The 16,373-nt window shown below is 38.6% G+C and overlaps 3 protein-coding genes across 9 annotated transcripts in view; 2 read left to right on the top strand and 1 right to left on the bottom strand.

The window, feature by feature from the left end:
• Nucleotides 1–9,715, top strand: part of zgc:158766 (uncharacterized protein LOC100009641 homolog) — a 41,582-nt gene extending 31,867 nt beyond the window's left edge. For 5 of the 6 annotated variants that reach the window (XM_034228169.1, XM_034228166.1, XM_034228167.1 and 2 more), the window contains exons 13-24: nucleotides 16–180; nucleotides 377–1,242; nucleotides 1,719–1,968; nucleotides 2,931–3,020; nucleotides 3,776–4,000; nucleotides 4,212–4,382; nucleotides 4,472–4,649; nucleotides 4,731–4,847; nucleotides 5,207–5,485; nucleotides 6,627–6,856; nucleotides 7,910–7,978; nucleotides 9,333–9,715. In XM_034228169.1, the coding sequence (XP_034084060.1) occupies nucleotides 16–180; nucleotides 377–1,242; nucleotides 1,719–1,968; nucleotides 2,931–3,020; nucleotides 3,776–4,000; nucleotides 4,212–4,382; nucleotides 4,472–4,649; nucleotides 4,731–4,847; nucleotides 5,207–5,485; nucleotides 6,627–6,856; nucleotides 7,910–7,954 (2,616 nt within the window). In that variant the 3' untranslated portion in view covers nucleotides 7,955–7,978; nucleotides 9,333–9,715. The remainder of the gene's footprint in view (nucleotides 1–15; nucleotides 181–376; nucleotides 1,243–1,718; nucleotides 1,969–2,930; nucleotides 3,021–3,775; nucleotides 4,001–4,211; nucleotides 4,383–4,471; nucleotides 4,650–4,730; nucleotides 4,848–5,206; nucleotides 5,486–6,626; nucleotides 6,857–7,909; nucleotides 7,979–9,332) is intronic. The other variant, XM_034228165.1, reaches the window with a different exon arrangement.
• Nucleotides 9,629–13,124, bottom strand: si:ch211-269k10.4. 2 transcript variants are annotated; one of them, XR_004570207.1, is made up of 6 exons: nucleotides 12,919–13,124; nucleotides 12,099–12,276; nucleotides 10,762–10,881; nucleotides 10,591–10,647; nucleotides 10,400–10,470; nucleotides 9,629–10,310 (listed from the first exon to the last, which is right to left on the bottom strand). XR_004570207.1 is itself a non-coding variant. In XM_034228171.1 (6 exons), the coding sequence occupies exons 2-6, from the start codon at nucleotides 12,261–12,263 to the stop codon at nucleotides 10,206–10,208; spliced, it is 555 nt and encodes a 184-aa protein (XP_034084062.1). In that variant the 5' UTR covers nucleotides 12,264–12,276; nucleotides 12,919–13,121; the 3' UTR covers nucleotides 9,629–10,205. The 2 variants fall into 2 exon arrangements, 1 of the variants encoding a protein (XP_034084062.1); XM_034228171.1 differs by having other exon boundaries at nucleotides 10,400–10,507; nucleotides 12,919–13,121.
• Nucleotides 13,125–13,507: 383 nt separating this feature from the next.
• Nucleotides 13,508–15,740, top strand: LOC117554071. Its single transcript, XM_034228303.1, has 7 exons — nucleotides 13,508–13,614; nucleotides 13,693–13,858; nucleotides 13,984–14,076; nucleotides 14,400–14,456; nucleotides 14,915–15,019; nucleotides 15,118–15,234; nucleotides 15,328–15,740. The coding sequence occupies exons 1-7, from the start codon at nucleotides 13,574–13,576 to the stop codon at nucleotides 15,355–15,357; spliced, it is 609 nt and encodes a 202-aa protein (XP_034084194.1). The 5' UTR covers nucleotides 13,508–13,573; the 3' UTR covers nucleotides 15,358–15,740.
• The last annotated feature ends 633 nt before the right edge of the window (nucleotides 15,741–16,373 follow it).

Raw genomic sequence — 16,373 nt, 5'->3', positions numbered from 1 at the left:
TCCTTATCCTGACAGCACCAGCAGAGACACGGCCTGCAGCTGGTCAAAGACTCTCCGGAGTCTCTTCCAGGTTCAGCTCTCCTTGACTTCAAACAACATCTGGGCTCCATCCTAAGCAGAGTGGAGAAGAGGAAGACCCAGCTAGACATCCTAACCAACCTGTATGACTTCTATGACTCTGTAAGTAAAAACTAATGAAAAATGTCACAGCAAAAAGCATATTTTTATTATACAGAAATAAAAGCCTGGGGTAGGATCAAGAATACACTTTCATCCAGGGTACTTTCCAATTAATACTATATAAATTAATCATAATCCAGAAGTATTTTTCATATTTCTTTCTGGATTACCTATACTTTGTATCCAACTACGATAGGCAAACCAGTGGATCGAGCACTGCCAGGATTATTTCCATCAGCTGAATCTGGACACTACAGGTGCCGGAATTTCCCCATCTGTGGAAAAGATCCTGCAGGATTACTACACCGAGGCATCCAAGTTCTCCACGGACAACTTTGGCATCCTGAACGACATGGTGCTCTCCCTGGAGAGTCCTCAGCAGCTGCAGCAGTGGACCTCCGTGTGGCACAAGTGTCAGCAGACCAAACAGCAGTTAGAAGAGACTTTGGCTCGAGCCATGACTCCATCCCCAAACACCACGGCTGTTGACATAGCGGCTTCTTTAAAGACTCCAGAAAGCCAGATTTCCACCACAGATCATCATGGCGTGAAAGCATGTGTTATTTTCCCTGTTTCACCATTAACTTTTGAGGACATCAAGCCCCACTCTGCTGGGCCTTTCTCCAAGAGCCCAACCAGTTCAATATCCTCCTCACATTTCACATTCTCCCCCGACCAAGACAGTAAACTAAGGCAGAGTCCGTCCTTGTTTGACGACACAGACAGCGACTGCACCATCGACTCGACAATATCCTGCCACTCAGAGCCCGTCTACTCCGGGACGTCCCGCCTACGCAAGCAGCCCATGAAGAAGATCATGAAGAAGACGATGAGCTATGAGCTGACCCAGAGGGACAGCGGTCATCACTCGGACGTCAGCCACATTCACGGCTACACTGGTGTGTACATAAAGGGTTTGGAGGTGGCTAATAACGTGTGTGCAGAGAAGAAGCTGCAGAGACCTGACGTGATGAGCCCCGCTTTAGGACGCAGCCGCAGCATGTCCACGCCCTCCAGGATCAACAACGGAGGCACTGAGGTAGAGGGCAAGAAACAGAGCAGGTGAGGAAGTGAACCAAAGATATTAAACATAAACTGGAATATTACTTTACATGTTGTATTATAAAAGTGTTTATATGTAGAGAGCATGGACAAAAACCACAAAAACAGAACAAACAATATGACATTTCTAACAAACTTAGCTGGAAAACTGCAGTTCAATTTTTTTGGGAAGTTCTTTCCAGTGTAACAAAAACTTTCTGTGTAGATTCCCAGACAAATATGGTTTAATTATTGTTAAAGGAACCCTAAAATATTCCAATTTATTTGTATATTATAAAATAATTCTGATGAAATACGCAAATCCTTATTTGAAATACAAATAAGAATTGTGTTTTTGATTTATAAAAGGATTACTTAAATCATCAAAATAGTTGTAAATGTTTGTGTTGATTACCTAATGTTGTTTTGTATATGTACCAATGCACAGTAAATATCCTAAATACTCTTACACCCTATCATGTCTTTCTGTCCACCAGTAAAGTGCAGCACATCATGGACGAGATGATCACCACTGAGCGGGAGTACGTCCGCTCTCTCAACTACATCATTGAGCACTATTTCCCCGAGATGGAGCGCCTGGACTTGCCCCAGGACTTGAGGGGTAAGCGCAGCATCATTTTCGGGAACGTGGAGAAATTGTGGGACTTCCACAGTCGGTACTTCCTGAAGGAGCTGGAGTCCTGCGCCCACTCCCCACTGTCCATCAGCAGCTGCTTTCAAAGACACGTGAGTCCAGACAGTCAGTCGTATTGCCCTGAAGCAGCCCGCTGACAGTCACCGATGTTTTTAAAAACAACTTAAAGGGGACCTATCATGCAAAATGCACTTTGTGATGTCTTTTATACATAAATATGTGTCCCCGGTGCGTCGGGGAACTCACGCAGCGTCAGAAAATAAAACCCTCTCTCTTTTCCTCCGTACCCAAATCTTTTAAAAACGGGTGTACAACAAGCGGATACAGATTTCCATCCGCTGTGACGTCATAGCGGCGGAGGACCCACAGAGAGTTGCTATCAGAAACAATGCCTGACGTGTTTTGGACGTCTTTGTGTACATTAGCAAGCCTCGCTAACACTCAGAGCTAACCTGTACTGTAGAGCACATGTGTTTTAAAAAGCAGGAAATAAAAAAAGAACTCACCTTGTGATTAACCTGCAAGAGAAAAAGCATTTGAGCTCCATACTATTTCAGAAATAATCCTTGACGTGGTTTAAACAGGATGGCGATTTATCACAACCGAATTTAACTTTATCTCCGGTAGAATTCTGATCAGGCATTATCTCCGCCTCCTCTTCTTTCTTTTTTTCAAGCTAAGGACCCAAAATCTGCGTTTCTCTAACAGGGCTGCAAAATAGGGGTTTGAGCAGTATGAGGCATGGCTACAATGGGTGAACTGTTTGGTATTTTGAAAAAAAAACTTCACAGACATGTTTTATATAGGTATGGACTTCCAATATATGTTTAAAATATAGCATGATAGGTCCACTTTAAGTTATTGTTTTAAACGTATTCATGTTTTCACTGTACCGTTCTATTATTGTTTGTATCCCCATTTAGTCCCTCATCAGCAGCATAATGAACCCATACAATAACTGTCTCCTTGGAGCTGACTCATTATGGTGTTTGGCATGCTGAAATGCATACCTCTTACTGTAGTCAGTGTTGTAACATGTTAATCTTCTGTGCAGGAGGATCAGTTTGGAATGTATGCTCTGTACAGCAAGAATAAGCCTCAGTCCGACGCTCTGCTCAGCAGCCATGGAAACGAATTCTTTAAGGTGCGTCTGGAAACTCTGCTTACATTCCTCAAACAGAGGCAGGTCAAAAGTTCCTGATGTCTACGTGAAGCACTAAATAAATGGATCCCAACAAATATGTAATATTAATAATACCTTGACATGGTTGATATTGGATTTCAGCTTTTCACAAGACGGTATATTGGTATCAAATAATTTAAATTATAGTAAAGAAATGCCCAAAAATACGTTTGAGTTTGACAAAAAAATGTCTCCGCTCAAGATATTACCTCCTTGTTGTTTTCACTGTTTTTAACGACATCAGTGGATGGAGCTTTTGAGTTCATTTCGACAGAGTGTTAAAATGTCATAGTAAAGTCTAGCAGAGAGCACCTAAACATTGATTTTTTAAAGTGAAAATTGTATCACATTTTATATTTATTTGTATCTCTTCTTAGCTTAACTACATATCACAATGTTGTATTGATCATGTTTATGGGATTCTTATATAAAGGTTTGTTTGTGTGATGTGTTGATGATGAAGCTGATGAATATATTTTGTAGGATTTTTAAATGTAGAAATATGGAAAACAATAGCAATATAGACTTTGGCCTAACATTTTTAGTATTGGTCATGTCTAATAACTTTTAACACAGGTACTAAACAAGAATAAACAATAATTGACCTTCAGTTTGCACATGTTTTAACATTTGCATAAGTAGCCCATACTAAAAACAACAGTTCGTAGTAAGAGCAGTGAAACCACGATGATAATCCTGAGTGTTTCTCCCTCCAGAACATGCAGATGGAGCTCGGGGACAAGATGGACCTGGCCTCCTACCTGCTGAAGCCCATCCAGAGGATGAGTAAATACGCTCTGCTGCTGAAGGACCTGATCAAGGAGTGCAGTCAGTCCCAGGAGCAGGAGCTGAGCGACCTCCGCACCGCAGAGGAGATGGTCAAGTTTCAGCTTCGCCATGGCAACGACCTGCTGGCCATGGATGCCATTCGTGGTTGTGATGTAAGTAGAAAACACATGTGCTGCTATGAAGGATATGTTGATGTCAGCATAAAGAGCCAAACACTACTTAAGTTTATTATAAGACACTTTGACAAGAACTATTTTTAAATTGGAGGTCATCTTGTTATGCACGCAGCACAGTGAGGTCAGCCTCCCACCAGGATCTGTATTGTTCCTCTGACGCATGTTATCGGCCCTGTTTCCTCTCCAGGTGAACCTTAAAGAGCAGGGTCAACTCCGCTGCCAGGACGAGTTCATAGTCTGGTGTGGACGGAGGAAATACCTCCGCCACGTCTTCTTGTTTGAAGACCTTATCCTCTTCAGCAAGACCAAGAAGATCGAAGGAGGATATGACTTCTACATCTATAAACAGTCTTTCAAAGTAAGAGTTTATTTTGGTTCTGTTGGCAGTTTCTTCTGTGTGTACAATAACAACATTTAACAGTGTTTTTTCTATTCTTTTCTTTTTAGACAGCAGAGATAGGCATGACTGAAAATGTTGGCGACAGCGGCCTACGCTTTGAGATTTGGTTCCGTCGGAGGAAGTCGCAGGACACGTTCATCCTGCAGGCCAGCTCTGCAGAGGTCAAGGCTGTGTGGACCGCCATCATAGGGAAGATCCTGTGGAGGCAGGCGCTCAGGAACAGAGGTGTGTGTAACTGTAATTATCATCTTTATCTCACGGAACACAAAGATTTGGTCACTAAAGTATTTCACTTCTCGATTGTAGAGTTGCGCATGCAGGAGATGGTTTCCATGGGGATTGGAAGCAAGCCTTTTATGGACATCAAGCCAAGTGATGCAGCTATCAGCGACAGAGCCATCGACTATTTCATGAAGGGGTCAGGTGAGCTTGAAAACGGGTTGTCTTTTCTCTCAATCTTCAGTTTGTTGCACCTATGATTCATCCTGTAATCATGTAGATAGAAAACCACATATAATTGTCTCTTGCTTCCAAGTATTTTAATGCAGGTAGTATTATGAGAGTTCACAAACCAGATGTAATCTAATCCATACTGATTTGAATTCATTACCACCGCAGTACATCGTTTTACATTACTCTTCTTTCATGGCTCAGCAGAGATGCTGTAAAAACGTATTCCTCCCATAATTACCCTCATTAACAACCACAGGAATGTTCATAGATTCTCGCCACTTGTCATCACCCCTATGATCTCACAGCTCCCTCTCTGTCTCCACCAACAGAGTCCAGGACCAGGGCCTCCATCGCGGTGTCTTCGTTTGAACACGCCACTTCCTTCAAGAGACCTCACTCCACCATCTCCAACAGCAGCACCTCCTCCTCCAGCAGCCAGTCGTCCTCCTCCCTGCTGGGCTCGCTCAACCTCCATCTCTACTCCTCACCCTCTCACCCGCACACACACCCACACCTGGTGACCAGCGTTCCCTCCTTTGCCCAGTGGCCCTACGACTGCATAGAGGAAGACGAGCTAGAGCAGGACAGCGGGAGCCAGCCCTCCATGAGTGAGTGGCTGTTTTACCGCTGTTGAACCCATAGGTATCATTGTTTTCTGTTAAGACAGTAATAACTTTCTTTATTATACAGAAACATTCTGGGTGCAAACATACACAAAGAGGGCTTTCAATACTAAATTTCTGCTTTCTCCTGCTTTTCAGTTTTTACCCCTGAAAGTATTCTCTGAGCTGTTAATTTAACACCAACCTAATTTAATTAAAACTGCTCAGTATCGTCTCACAGTAGAAAATGCAATAACTCTTGATGTGTGAGGACATAAACTCTGGGTAAAACAGTGTAAGCAGATCTGATCATAAAACCTTTTTAAGGACTCTTCAACCCACACACGGCCTATAAAAGCTATTTATGTGTTCAGGTTTAACTGTCTGACAGCACTGAATCAAAGTAGAGCTATCTTTAACTAAAAAAGACTCTTTTAAGTTAAAATTAAAAGATCTCTTCAAAGTGATTTAAGGTTATTTACAAATACACAATAGTTATTTGCACAAGTATTCACCCAGTCTATATATTTTTACCGTATGTAACAAATAGCTTCACAGAGTGACATAAAAGAGAAAGTAAAGATAAGCACAAAAACTAAAAGCTATATAAAAAACAGATATATAAACTCTATCTGTAAGATGTGTACAGGGGATTACTGCCTGTCGGTGTCTTCTTTGCTGCTACCACTAGGAGTTGCCAAAGTCTAAACAATTCGAATGCTGCACATAAGAGCTTCAAGAGCATTCGGAGATACAGGGTCCCGCGATTCTATAAAGTCAGACTGAAGCACTCCTTTGTGCATCAGTCGATCCTCACAGTAAATACAGAGCTGAATCCCAGATCAAATGCACACTAAAGGGATTGAACATGTTTCCTCAGTGATTGTGCTGTTATGTTAAATGTTTGTTGTTTGTTTTTCATGTATTGTGTCTTGATATTTGTCTATGTCGATGTTACACATGGAGCTGCTGTGATGCAAGCCACATTTCAGACTTGATCTGACCATTAAAGTATTATCGTATCGTATATAAAAGCCAACTCACTGACCTTCTTTAAACTCTCACCTCAGTAAGAAATGAAAGGGAGTTTGTGTTGCTTTATCCACTACTGCAGTATTCATGTATTTTCTCCGTGTGTTGTGTGCAGTCACTGAGAGCTCAGAGACATCGTCCCAGTGTCCCTCCAGTGACAGTGTGACCGGTCTGAGCACCCTCACCATCCCCGAGCACCCCAGCCTCAGCATGGACTCCTTCAACAACAACAACGAGACTCCCCCTTTCCTGTGCTCCTCCAGCCCTCCCTCCTCCATCGCCTCTCCTTCCATATTCCAGAAAGAGGATGACCTCCAACCCCAGGGCACCAAGTTCATCACAGCAGTGAGTGTTTGAATATCATCATCATCATCATCATCATCATCATCATCATCATCATCATCATCTATCAGGTTCTTTCCTGCGAGTGCATTTTGTAAAGTACAGAATTAGATCAAGCGTAGCTGCGGTGACACCCATTTATATTTGGTGTCTCAATCTTAAGTGATGTATTTTAAGATTAAGCCTACCTTTTTATATAGATATATGAACACTTCACCCCACAACATCTGTTTGTATTTTTCTACTATTCAATTCAGCGTGTGAAAAACGTAAGTCGGTTCAGGGACAGTAGGAGAACTTAAATTGTTCAGTTGTTTTAAAAGAGATCTAATCTTCTTGATTGTACCTTAAACTCTTTAAATGTAAGCCATAGCCTACTATATTTGTACTTATTGATTTTTTTATTCTTTTCAAGTTGAACCTTCATCTCTTATTATGGAAAGGTCCGCACAAAATGTACGTTCACTGGTTCAGGGAAAAAGCATTTGAGTCAAATGCTGCACTTTATAACTTCGAAAGAATAAATGATGATTAGAAACATTAGCATCATGTTGATTATTCGCCTAAAGAAGCCATAAGCCAGTATTTTAAACTCTGTTTATAACCCTTATTTTGCTATGATGGTCAAATAAAAAAATCTTTGATGACGTTGAGCCTGCACTGCTATCTGTTCATACAAAGAGGTTTATCATTCATTTCTCCCACTTTCTGTGTAAGCTTTAAACCAGACCTGTAATCAAATATGTAACTCTGAACATAAATGTGTACATTTTGCAGATACAAAAGTCTGGTTATTATTATTCTCCTTCATTCACACATTAATCTGAATGTGGACCTTTTATTCTGATATACTGTCTTTGCATAAACAGCTATTTATCTTAAAATTGAACAAACTACGCAAGACGAGACTGACTGGCATATTGTAACCGATGTTGGAGACATTTAAATTAATGGGTATATTTTGGTTTAGATTTTAGACTCAAGAACTTAACTGGTAGTGGAATATTTGAAGCGTTAGTTTCACTCACCACCTTTTTGCTGTTCTGTTTTTACCAGAGCACAACCTCTCATATAGCAGTAGGCCTCTCCACTGTGGTCTGACTCAGAGCTGAGGGGGTTAGCTCAGTAAGTAACCGGTGTCACCAGTGCAGACATCTGTGTTCCCTCACAGCCTCATTAACAACTGTGAGGAACCCGCCCGCTACTAATCTGTGTGAAAACATGCTTCTGCTGCCTGGGTTGTGCTGCATGGCAGTGTGTCCTGAGGGTCAGAGGGATCTCCCCGATGGGTGGTTTGTTTTGGAAACTCCTGCCTCTTTCTCATCCTCTCTTTTCCTTCTGCATCCGTTTGACATGATGGGGACATTTGTGTTGAGAGTTTTATGTTTGTTTGAACACACGCATGCTCTGTTACCTTTTTGTTTTGGGGCTTTGGATTCATGCTTTTTTTGTTTTTGATCTGCATAATTTGTTATTATAATTTGTTTCTAATGTTATTAGTTTTTATTGTATTTAATTCAAAAACAGAAACTATACAGTAAAATAATTAATACATCAAATATTACAATGAAAATATCAGCATTACAATTAACGACCTGGAGTTTGTAGGAAATGCCTGAACAGCATTATCTGTAATTACTTTAAGAGAATTCATGTGGAATAAATACATGTAAAATATTGTTGCCTTTTGTTGTAGGATTTAAATGTCAATAAGACCCTCAAAATCTAAATGTATTATTTTATTATAGCCCATATTTATATATTGCTTTAAATGTATGATCAACTTAACATGTAGGATCCAAAAGTAGACCTAAATACAGACGTACGTATGTGACTCTTAACAATGTTGACGTTAAAAAACAGCCGTGTTTGCTTCTTTTCATGTTTTGGAAAGGTTAAAGCATTTATTTATTTTATTTTTAATGCATTAAGATATGCTTCAACTAAAAAAATCCCTGCTGCATATTTTACATGTTACTTTTTTAATAAACATTGTGCTCCATTCACTGGTCAAAGTAATTAGTCAGTGTCATTTCCTCAGGTCATAAAAACCTCAGCTTAAAGTCATATCAATGTTGTTGAATTAAACATTTTAAATAAACAGGAATAAACTAATTTAAATATTGTTATTGTTATTTTTTGGAATGTTGTATCAAGTCAAATCAAATGTGTTTTGCAAAAGGTTTAGATTTTTTTTTGTAATGCATTTAGATATGCTTCTGCTCCAAACAGTGGTGTGGTCATTTGTCAACGTCATTTAAATTGTAAATAGCACGGTAATCTATTCATAAACATTTCAGTTTAAAGTCATATCCATGTTATGGACTCAAACTGTTTAAATAAGTAGGAAAAACCTTAAATGAATATTATAATGTGTTCTTAATCGTGCATGTTGTCAAGTAAAATCGTTCAGAGTGCATAATGTGTAGACTAAATGTTTTTCTAAATCTGTTTTCTTGTGTTTTCCTTTTCTCTGTAGCTGTGAAGTCTTCAGACTGAATACTACTGACGTCTCAGCGGTTTATCAGGACAAAGAGATGGAGACGACAGGAGTCCAGCTTCAAAGCACTACGCCTTTAATGGATGAAGCTCAACTATTTTATGACATTTCATTGCAATTCTCTGTATATTGGATATTTTGACACATAGTATACAATACCATGATGGTACTTCTGTGGTCTGTACATTTGTTTTAAAAAGACTAGTTAAGAATCAATGTTTATATTGTAGATGAGTTTTTTTATGTGTTTTACAAAAAAAATAGCAGGCAGATCGATCTGTTTAACTGTCATGTTTCTTTTATTTTGTTGCCAGTCCTGTGTTATGAAAAGTTTGTACAGGTGATTAAAATGTTCAAAAACATAATGTTGTGTTTCTGTCTTTACCCCAGTTAAGTCTGACACGTTATTGCATATTTCCTACTCACATATCCTATAGATTCTGTGAAAGCAGCTGGAAGTGTGAGCGCACTGAAAGAAACCACCTTGCAGATATTTCCACTGATAATAAAGCACAAGCGTCAAACCACACACACAGACCCTTGCAGATAGACCAATGCTACCGTTACACACAGAGACGCAGGAGGATGAGGAGGGTTTTTTTCTTCACATGAGTAGATGACATTCATTTACCACAATTCTTGTGTCCTCGTGTAAGTGAGACATCAGAAGCAGACCACAGCCCCTTGCTTCAATACAGGCAACAGAACAGAAAGCCACACAGTATGTACAAAACAAAACAAAAAAACTCTGCTAATACAGTGGCCTACATTTTATTCAGCACTAATATACAACCTTCTTGTCCTATCCAAATAGTTGATTTGAATGATGTAAGTTCTCAAATGTCTTCTTCTTCAGCTTGATGTTGATTTGGCCCGTTTCTCTTTAGAGAACCAGATGCAAAGGATTGTAGAGAGTAAAACCTCGAGTGCCAACACACAAAGTTCCAGCACCTCCATCTAGAAACATCAAGATAATAAAGTGTTATATCGGCGAATAAATGGAAATATCAATGTTTCATTTAGTTATATTCTTTACATGGTCTTACCCTCAAATGCATATCCTGTTCTATTCTCCAGAGAGCCAGGTCCACACTTATCAGACCAGCTGAAACCACGCCTACAATAATACAGCCCGAGTTAACCATGAGGGACACCTGGACCAGAAGACATACGTTATTTGACTGTAACTGCTTAGCTTTAAATGTTGCATATTTAGCTTGTACTGAGTTGTACTCACAGGTAGCAATTCTGGATATTTGAAAATCATGTTGGAGACAACTCCAGCAATGATGAACTGAAGGAGAAGAAGGCACATTTGTAAGTAATTCAACAAGACCGTACAGTTTTATCTGATGTACTTCTTGCTGCAGGATGTGTATCATTTGTCAAGTTAGAACAAGATACTTACAAGGGCTCCAGTCAGGTGGGAAAGCCTGAACAGATTGATCAGAGACCCCTGCATCTCTTGGGTTACTGCAAAAACAATTCCAACTCCAACACTCAGCAGACCGCTCACCATCTGCAGAGACTGACAGAGAAACAGATTAACAGTTCATATCATGTATTCATGACAATGCGTGTAAATGTTTAAAGGTTAACACAGAAAGTAATCAGAAAATGGTTCCCAAAAGATATATTTTCACCTAAATCATCATAATATATATAAACAATCTTATTTGCAGCGCCCGTTAAAACTATTGGACACATATTCACAGTACTATAAAGGTAGAATAATGTGAGCTTTAACACTCAAGATGTAGAAGACCACAAAACCCTCCACCCAGCATTTCCTGTTGCTGCTGGCCAAAACTGCACAATGGGTGCAAAGTATTTTGGACATCCTCTTTAACTGAAACTGTTATCTGTTTGTGATGTCTTTCATGAACTGTTTTTATAAACGTTGATACATTTTTACAACATGAAAACACAGCCACGGGGTCAACTGAGAAAAAGATTGTGATCACTAATGCTTGGACTTCGCATGTAAATGATTAATACAAAGTAGAAGTGTGTGAAATACACGATCTTCTTTTTTTCTACGATTGTACAGAACATTTTCCCACACACTTCAATGTTTACTGAATAGACCTCAAAACCATGTTGACGCAAGTCATGTTTCATATCTTTCTAAGTGAAGACACTCTTTAAGAAAGCCATTGTAGTGTTATATGTTGCACTGTTATGTAGACTGTCACCTGTAGTGTCCAACAATTGCAGAGTTTGTAGTTTCCTGGAGCAAAACATTTAGCCCCACATGTCTGCCTACGAGAGACGGTAATGTGCAAAGGAGCACAAGAACATTTTTCAAAAGATCTACCTTTTTTTTTTTACCTTCCGTAAATTGCCCATGAGTCACTTTTTGCAGGCATACAGGTTCTAATACAAGGTTACAAAAATAACGGTTGCAAAAATAATGCCAGCAAAATGTACGCTTACATGCAGTTTTTTAAGTGTTTAACTTTAATCCAATCATTTGCAACATGCTGTCAGCGCCATTCAAACAAACACGTGATACTGTTTAAGGTCTTCGGTCTTAGACATACAGTTAAAATAAAAAGGGGGTCAATGGATACAATACCATCAAATTCCTACAATAATAAGGGTTAGTAAAGCAAAGTATACAACACCAAATGCCACAAGACGTTTAGTAAACACCTCTCTGACACAATGTCAAAAACAGTTAAAGAGTATGGCATTCTCAAAGGATTTGTATTGGCATTGTATATTTTATTTGTTCAGTCTTACCCCCAACACGCCAGGTTTTTTCTGCAGCAGGTCATGCAGCGGCCCTTTGTCGTCCGGTAGGAGCTCTAAAGCTTGGTACTTTCGCACCATCTGCGGCTCTCTCGAGGGTCTGCCTGGGGTCCATTCATTCTCATCGACGTCCATGTCCACATCGGCACAGGCCATGGTGCTATCTGACCTGGAGGGAGGAAGGTTTCTTGTGTAATATAATTCATCCAAAATCATTATGTGTTCATTCATATGTTCTGTGAATACAGCCTCCTTTATGCGACCGACAATAGAGTCTGTAAAAAGGACACAACGAGAACAAAAGAATAGTAACAACTTTACATTGTAAGGCCAGCCATAGGGTCATGTGATACATTGTAAAAATGTGAGATTCATAACGGTTGCTGACACTGAGGTGATGACTGAAATCATCTTAGAGACTGATTTTGCAGTGTTGTTGTTGTATTACGTGATCGTTCAAATTGTAATATCTTTCTTTATTAAATTGAGTTTAGATGTCATAATATTCTGGATATATTTCACTCAAATATATTCAAATGAATCATCGCCACACATAACAGCTTTAAATAAGTCATGGAACTCAACAGCCAAACAATTAAAGGAGTAAATTACAACAATAATATTAAAAAGGTATTATTTATATTATAACTATATAAGGTAGTATCTATTGCAGGGCTTTTGCAGCTCCCAAAAATCCTATACTCAAATACTTGCAGAATAATAGCAGATTTTTAATGTTAACAGTTTAAATTTCACAAAAACATTCGATCTATAGAAAAGCCTTTAAAAAGAATAAAAATGAAGATCTTACCAAGTGTGGCTTTAGAAGTAGCTATGTGACGCTCTCTGTATGTGCCTCTCTGTTTAAGCTTGATTTTCACATCCCTGCAAATACTTTGAAAGATGAGGTCACCTCACGCCTTGACTTCCTCGCTCTGAAAGAGACAGGTCTCTCCAATTTCATATTTGTCTGCCCTGTAGTACCTCAGCGCCATAAGCTGTAATTTAATGGAAGAGTATTTCTCTTTTCTATACATTAAAGAACATACATAAGTCAAAATACCCAGCTTTGACTGTTTTAAATGCTTGTCAAATCATGCACGTGAACAGTGTGTGTGTGTGTGTGTGTGTGTGTGTGTGTGTGTGTGTGTGTGTGTGTGTGTGTGTGTGTGTGGTGTGTGTGTGTGTGTGTGTGTGTGTGTGGTGTGTGTGTGTGTGTGTGTTGTGTGTGTGTGTGTGTGTGTGTGTGGGTGTGTGTGTGTGTGTGTGTGTGTTGTGTGTGTGTGTGTGTGTGTGTGTGTGTGTGTGGTGTGGTGTGTGTGTGTGTGTGTGTGTGTGTGTGTGTGTGTGTGTGAGAGAATGTGCGTGTGTGAGTGAGAAAGAGAGAAAAACAGAACAGAGTGAGAGCCACAGACAATTGGCGTGGCAGGTCATTTCCTTGTCAAACTTATTTGAGAAAGCAGAGAATGAATTCAGGTCTGAATCAAGATAAGAGAGGGGGAAAAAGGTAAGTTACTGAAAACCTCTAATGCAAGTCACCAAAGTGACAAAAACAGTTTTGACATGTCTTTGATCTTGTCTACAGGCCAATGAAGAAGACATTTCAATGCGATGAGTCCATGATCATCACCATTCCCATCGGGAGTCTGAGGGACGCCAGAGAGGGGCAACTGATGCCGGAGAAGTTTCACTGTGTGTACAAAGATCACTTCAAGGTCTTTGTTGTGAAAGGGAAACCTAAACCTCTTGGGGTAAGTTGAATTGTTTTACACAGGAAGTCTTGATCACAAAATATTTCATAGTTTTATATTTACATTTCAACCTCAACACAAAACATGCAGGATTGTAATGCAGTATTGTGTTGTTTTTTTGTCAGGCAGCCCAGGTCATCGCTGGTGTGTTCATTCTCGCGCTCGGGTTGGTTTTCCCAGAAAGCTTTACCCTGCTCTACACTCTACCAAGTGTTCTGGTAAATACAATTGCAAAACTACAATTATTCCCAATTCACTACTATATGTACCTTACAACTTTAGATGAATTAAAGAATACAAATACAAACGTTTCCTTTGCTATCTACTCAATCGTTCAAAGAGGACAGTATATAACTGCAGATGTTCTTGTACTTCCTTTTGCTTTCTACCACATTTTAACTTCCCCCCTAAATAATAATATATATATAAAATAACAATTGTTCTTATCGTTTCTTATTTTTTCTTGTAATCTGTTGCTATTCCACATTATTCAATAGTATATGTTGTGTATAATAATTTGCATTTTTCATCAACATCTTAGTTTTTGTTCTGTGGTATGCTGTCCTATGCAGCTGGACACTTTCCAAACATGCAAGTGGTAAGTTTTGAATAATTATTAAGTGAAAAATCCACTCCAATCGTTGAATTATCCTCTAAAAATGAAGGCATGTATAGAGCGGGTGCAATATATAGATATACATTTGAAATGCTTCTTTAGGATGTTAAGTTTATGACGAGTTTTTGTCCAAACTTTGCTTTATTTGCTTTATTTTTGTAAACAAGTTAAACAGGATTTATTTCAGTTAAATGTAGGTTTGTCAATCCAAACCCACATTTTTATCTTTTGAATATGAAATATGGCCCTGCAGATTGCCTTTGAAAACGTGAATTCCAAAGGATTTTCTTTGTAGAAGTGGATGAAAAATGGAATAAAGTTTTAATTATGTGTTTGAAAAAATGTACAGCTGGTCTGATTCGGCTTTTTATTTATTAAATGTTTTGTTCCTCATTATTTCTGTAACACCTACATTATTATGCATTTTTTTTGTCTTCCAGACAAAGCTGTCGTTCTCCCTGAACATCGTCAGCTTCTTCTGGTCTATTGCGGCAGTTATTCTCTGCAGTATTACTTTTCGTTTTTGGTCTGGCACACATGACAATGTAAGGGAAAACAACATTCATATTTTGTAAGTAACCTCTCTGAAATACAAGGCAGATGTGTACTAACTTCCACCTCTGTATCAACCTCCTTTATACAGATCTATCAAGGCATCAAGGGACTGATTTTGACTCTGCTGGGCGTTGAAATGTTAACATCCCTCTTCTTGATCTACTGGTTGAGTCAGGCTGTATGCAGACATCATTTCAACACGCTGGTATGTCATTTTCATTAGAAACACTGCAAACCGCATACTGTCAGATGAACAAGATGAAATGTTACTAAAAATGGTGATTCTCTTTTTCCACAGCCCACCATACTGCTAAAACAAGGAGATTAAAATCATCAAAAGCCAACAACCAACCGCCTGATAACATGGTACTTATGTATTCCGTATAGTATCAACAAATATTTAAAAGCCTCTTCAGTGTCATACAATGGGAAATTACTCAAACCGCAGATAGCATGTGAATGAGCAACTTCTTTGATATAGATCACCTTTATTTAGTTTGTGTCCATGCACCTGGTTATTTTTTATTAATAAAAGTAGTGGTGTTTTAAACTTCAATATTTCCTTTGATTTCTATTTGTTGTAGTTGTTGTGTTTCGACGAGTTGATATGATATTTGAAAACGTCTGGTTTTGTAATCTTTATTTGCTATTGTTCTCTTTGTAAGTCACTTTTGCAACATTATTTTGGGGATAATAAAGCTGATTATTTTCTTTGTTCTTTCTTTATTTGTCTTCTTGTCGACCTACAACACATTACTTTAAACCAGATAACAGCTCAAATAACGTCTTGGTTTTAAGATCATAAACATACATGAATAACCCCAAAATAATGAATATACATTTTGAATTTTTCAGATATTTCTTTTTAATTCGTTTTGTTGTTTGAACATTTGATTTGCTGTGAAATATTCCATTCATTTGAGAATTCATAATAACATGGGGGAAATAGTGAAGGCATATACTGTAACAGTGTGAACCTATAGATCAACACCTTTTCTGCATGGTAAATAATATATGTAAAAATAATATATGTAATGTTAATATTAATAAATAAAAAAAGGGAACAATAAACCATTTGTATATGCTTAGTAAAACACACACTGTTTCCTTACCTTACACTCTTTTTGTTTTTGCCTATAATGAAGTAATAGCTGTGATACTATCATCATTGTTAGCACTGCTAATACACTGCCTATTATGGTGGCATTTGTTTATTCTTTATTATTATTATTATTGTACTGTTTAATTTTGTATTGTAACTTCTTGGCTGTTGTTTTCATTTATTTAAGCTCAGCCCTTCGGTTGGATTATTTGAAGGGTTGGGTTCTGTTTTTTGTTGCTAAG

The sequence above is a fragment of the Gymnodraco acuticeps genome, unplaced genomic scaffold (assembly GCF_902827175.1).
Source record: "Gymnodraco acuticeps unplaced genomic scaffold, fGymAcu1.1, whole genome shotgun sequence".
NCBI lineage: Eukaryota > Metazoa > Chordata > Actinopteri > Perciformes > Bathydraconidae > Gymnodraco > Gymnodraco acuticeps.
This window is presented reverse-complemented; position numbering and strand designations above follow the sequence as displayed.

Excerpts from the sequence above, each read along its gene's own strand:
- si:ch211-269k10.4 (XM_034228171.1), bottom strand. The coding sequence starts at position 12,263 with ATGGCCTGTGCCGATGTGGACATGGACGTCGATGAGAATGAATGGACC. Across the intron at positions 10,882-12,098 it reads AAAAACCTGGCGTGTTGGGG|TCTCTGCAGATGGTGAGCGG; the intron begins GTAAGACTGAAC and ends TTTCTCTGTCAG. Across the intron at positions 10,508-10,590 it reads AATATCCAGAATTGCTACCT|GTGTCCCTCATGGTTAACTC; the intron begins GTGAGTACAACT and ends CTTCTGGTCCAG.
- LOC117554071 (XM_034228303.1), top strand. The coding sequence starts at position 13,574 with ATGAATTCAGGTCTGAATCAAGATAAGAGAGGGGGAAAAAG. Across the intron at positions 14,077-14,399 it reads ACACTCTACCAAGTGTTCTG|TTTTTGTTCTGTGGTATGCT; the intron begins GTAAATACAATT and ends TCAACATCTTAG. Across the intron at positions 15,020-15,117 it reads GGTCTGGCACACATGACAAT|ATCTATCAAGGCATCAAGGG; the intron begins GTAAGGGAAAAC and ends TCCTTTATACAG.